This window comes from Agelaius phoeniceus, chromosome 3, assembly GCF_051311805.1.
Source record: "Agelaius phoeniceus isolate bAgePho1 chromosome 3, bAgePho1.hap1, whole genome shotgun sequence".
Lineage (NCBI taxonomy): Eukaryota > Metazoa > Chordata > Aves > Passeriformes > Icteridae > Agelaius > Agelaius phoeniceus.
Window position 1 is genome coordinate 31,801,980 of NC_135267.1, and position 4,637 is coordinate 31,806,616.

Genomic DNA, 4,637 nt, shown 5'->3' on the forward strand with positions numbered 1-4,637 from the left:
AATTGTGCACTGATTTATGCAGAAGTTATCACTGGGAAGTCAGGAGCACAACATTTGAGTGGTCATGATGAAGGCCATGTGTGAAAATTGCAAGTCTCCTCATCAAATTGCAGGAGCAAGGCTGAACTTTTATAAACCAGCCTGGGAGGACAACATCCTGTGTATATGAAATCAAAAAGGTCCGTTCCTTGGTCCTGGTGACAGCTGCAGGCATTTGGACAGACTCCTTTCACTCCTTCCCAAAAAGCACACAATATCTACCAGACCACTCAAAATTTCTCCATATAGTTGACACCACCCAGCGCTGCACCAAGAGTCACAGAATGGTCAGAATTCATGACCACAAACCTGCATCTATTAAGATTGCTAATATAAAATAGCCTAGCTGCCAGTAGCTCTGGATGGAGCAATGAGTGGGTAAAGGAACACTAAAGAGGCATGGGAAATGTAAATCAATGGATCCAACACTAACACTTCACTGCCCTTTCAGTAGAGTTTCACTTTGTCCCTGTTTAGGAAACTTGCAAACTGTGTAGGACATGCATTTGCTCTCTTCCTCAAGTCCTTATCTCCACTCCTGTGAATTACTTTAATTTGAGTAATTAAAATTAGTTTCACAAATACTTCCTTAGCTTATAAACTTACAGGTATTCTGCAATTCTGTACCCAAATGCTTTTCACATTAGTATAAGATCAGTTTTGTAGATCACCTTTCCTGTCTTAAATGACAGCTATTTTAGACAGAACAGTACATCTCCACACAAAGATACAACTTTTACTAAATATAGACAGCATCCACGATGTCCATACCCCTTCTCCAATTAACCTTAATTCAATAAAAACAGGCTACTTGAACAAAACTAAAGCCTTCTTCATTTTTAACTATTTGTATTTTTCAGTTATTTATTTTAAAAAAGCATTAAAAAGGGAACAAAATTGCACATAACATTACTAAGTTTCTTTCCTTTCTTTCTGTTCTACAAAGAAGCATAAAACGATCAAACTTTCATCCAGCTTTAAAAAATGTATTTATCTAGAAGCCTTAAAAACATGAAGTATAAATTGAAAGAAATGAAGAGATAATTTTTAATTATTTACACAAATTAAACTGGGGAAATTGCCAAACTGGGAATTTTAATGAGACAAAAAGAAGGAAAAATCTGATTAAAAATGAATACCAATCAACTCCATTTGAGATACAGTAAGAGGATAGTTTTATTTATAAAATGCCACTGGCACACAGTACACATAGGAAGTATGAAACTTGATTTATAAAGAAGTGAAGTGCTTCACAGAAGCATGGATTCCTGAGTTATTCTGAATAAAATCTCTCATTTACTGTAATTCACAACACAACTCCCATTGGCTTAAGCAGCAGAATAACTGATACTTGATAAGCACAGAATAAAGACATAGTAAAAAAATACACAGGCAAATGGAAACTGGGATTGTGTCTCAACAATACTAACAGCCGTGGTCATGGAGGAAAACAATCGTACGCTGAAGGGCAAAAGACTTGTTAAGACTGGTTTCATAATTTCACAGCCAAGTCAAATGTACTGTAGATACCTGCTTTCACCTCAATGCCCACAGCCACAATCACAAAGTCCTCTTGACACCAGACACAAAAATACTTCTGTTCCTGCATACCCTTACAGAAGGACTGATTATCCAGACAGGCAAAATTACAACTGAAGAAAGAAAAAGTTTGGCACTTTCACTTCTTTTTCTCTTTTTCTACTTTCCTTCTCTGCTGTAGCATCTTTAATTCAGTCATTACATTCAAAGTTCTGTAAACCCAGGAGACCTGAAAATAAAGTAAATTATTAAATTCAACTAATTCATATACTTTACTTACTCATTTACTGAAAGCATCTGTATCAATGAACACATACATACCACAATTATAATAGTATTCACCAGCAGTGGCGCTGAAAATACAAGTGAAATGAACATTCCTCTTGAATCAAAGTATTGGTATTTAGAAAAGAGCCTGAAAGAAATAAAAATAAAATGAAAGACAAAGTTTTATTTAGTGTAGTTCACACATTCAACTTTCCCAGCAACTATTCTACATGGACACATCATCCCACATCTTGGGATCACCAAGCATAGGTCAGCATTCTACTGCATTAAGTCAGAAGAAAAGAGGCAGTTGATACTTCTTCAGTTATAAATATTAATATCAGTCTTTCACTTCTTTACAGTTTTACTGTGTAAAAGCTAGCTAACATGACTGACTACAAGAGTGCATCACAAATCATGCTTATTCTGAAGCACCTGAAATGACTTGAGGTATTTTGCTTACTTATATCAGAAAATGTAACAAAAATAATAAATGTAGCAAAGCTGTAATTAGGTCATATATGCCTGAAACATGACTACAACTAGATGCCAGCATAAAGTAGTGTTAAACACGTAACTTTCAGTAATATCAGAGAAAGATTAAGTCAATGCTCAAAATATCAAATAAACCATCAGTTTAATTCTGGTATGCACATTTAGTAAAACAGGCAAATGTTAATGTTTGTTATACATAGAGGTAATTATATAAAGCAGCAGTGGTATTTTTGGGAAGTGGTTCTTCAACTATTAAACATGAATACCAAACCCCCTCCCCCAAACAAACAAAGAAACAAAACCCACCAAGAAACCCCCAAAAAATCCACCATAGCTCACATTCTTTTCCCCTTAACCATAGAACTCTGCTTTTCTCTCAGTTCTTTGATGAGTTATTTTACAAGCATCCATATAAACAGATTTTAAGCAGTACAGTAAATGCATGCTACCATTATTATTTCTTAAAAGTATGTGATAATTATGTTGTACTGTATAGTTTTATTCAAAAAATGAAAGTGAAAACATTTACCTCCAATTCATGGCTGCTAATTCATTGATATATTCAGCACAGTACACTAAGCCCACTATAAATAAAAGAAAAAAATTAGACTTGGTATTTCTTTAAAAATAAATTACTCATAATACATCATCTAGTCTAAATCCATGTAGTCTTAAACCAAAGCTAGTATGTGTTCTGCCAGTCAGCCATGACTGCTTTGGCTAGGCAAGGTCCCTGTGGACTCTCAGGCTGATAAACCCTGGGATAACACAAGTTGTTACTGCAATGTCCAAGCCAGTCTTGCTCTTCCTCATGCCATTATCACGGCTGGCAGCAGGGCACATAATGAACTTGCTCCGGAAACTAAAGCTGACCGTATTCACCGAACTGCACCATTAGAACAACGCAGAGTACAAAGCAACTGCTGGCTCTCAGTCGATTTTTTTTCTGCTTTCCCAGCACAGAACACTTCATCGGGAAGCTGCGATACACACGGCAATGACCACGCAGTCACCTTACCCATCCCACTTCCTCACCAAGGCCAGAACTTTAAGTCACTACTTCATACATTTTCTTAGAAATGAAAGAAATACGTATTTTTAGGTCACAGCAGGATCTATAGCAGATTATTATCGACAGACACACGCACTGCTGGCGGGGATATACGAGCTTGCAGGCACTGCTCTGGCAGCGCACGGCGTGCCCGGGCACTCACCCATGCAGAGGAAGAGCCCGACCTGCACCCGGCGGTGCTGCAGGGACGCGCAGGTCAGCAGGAAGCAGAGCAGGTGGAAGGCGGCCAGCCCCAGCAGCCAGGGCTCGGACCAGTCCGTGCTCTGCGGGCACAGGGAAAGCGGGTCAGGCAGACAGCGGCGGGACAACGGGCGGCCACAGCGACCGAGCACGGCCGGTGTCGCCCACGTACCAGGCTCGGCAAGGAGCGGACCCACAGCAAAGGCCTCCCCCCTCCCCGCCGGACGGCCCCGCTCCCCCGGGCGGCCCTGTTTCCCCGGGCAGCCCCGCTCCCTCACCGCCAACACGGCCGGCAGCCCCGGCGGGCCGCGCACCGGCGGCTCCATGGCGGCGGCAGCGCCGGTTCTCGCGAGACTCGGGCGGCCGCCGCTTCCCTTGCGGGGCGATGGCTGAAGGGGGCAGCGGTGGTCGATGCGGCTCCGCCTTCCCCGAGGCGAGGGGACCGCCGATGGTCCCGCGGTTCGGAACACGGGCTCAGGTGGCTCCTTCTCCTGAGGGTGCTTTGGTCGCGTGTTGAGCGTTTGACGTCGGGCGGCCGCTAATGTCCCCGTCCGCTCTGTGGGGTCCCCCTGGGCTCGGCGCTGTGGGTCCGTGGCCCAGCACTGGTGTTAGCTTTTGGTCTCCTGTCAGCAACACCCAGGGTTGCCTTTAGCGGTGGAAGCGCACGGAAGAAAGAGGTTTAAGTCCAGCTGGGAGTTCTTCAAACACAAACACAGTTGAGCTCTCCAGGCAGGAACTTAAGTCAAATGAAAACCACTTTTTCTCTCCAAGTGAAACCCACCGTGACCCCCCGCCCGCCTCGAGTGGCAGCGGGGCCCCCTCCTGTTACTCCTGACCCCCCTCTGCCACTACAGCAGAGCTCAAGGACACATTTTTTAACTTTGGAAGTTGAAAAAAAATTAAAATATTCCAATGGAAAGGGAACAAGAGACAGGTTAAACCTCTAGTTTATAATTCCATTTGCTAAACGCATCTAGGTCTGGAAGAACCGACTATTCTTAAGACTTACACTTAAAGAGCATTTCAAACTCAGATTCCTAACAAA

At 42.7% G+C, this 4,637-nt stretch overlaps 1 protein-coding gene across 1 annotated transcript; it reads right to left on the reverse strand.

Moving 5' to 3' along the window:
• Positions 1–1,190: 1,190 nt before the first annotated feature.
• On the reverse strand, positions 1,191–4,248 carry TMEM18 (transmembrane protein 18). Its single transcript, XM_054629666.2, has 5 exons — positions 3,871–4,248; positions 3,555–3,675; positions 2,870–2,924; positions 1,900–1,993; positions 1,191–1,807 (listed from the first exon to the last, which is right to left on the reverse strand). Exons 1-5 carry the CDS (start codon positions 3,916–3,918, stop codon positions 1,718–1,720), a joined length of 408 nt encoding a protein of 135 aa, XP_054485641.2. The 5' UTR covers positions 3,919–4,248; the 3' UTR covers positions 1,191–1,717.
• Between the last annotated feature and the right edge of the window lie 389 nt (positions 4,249–4,637).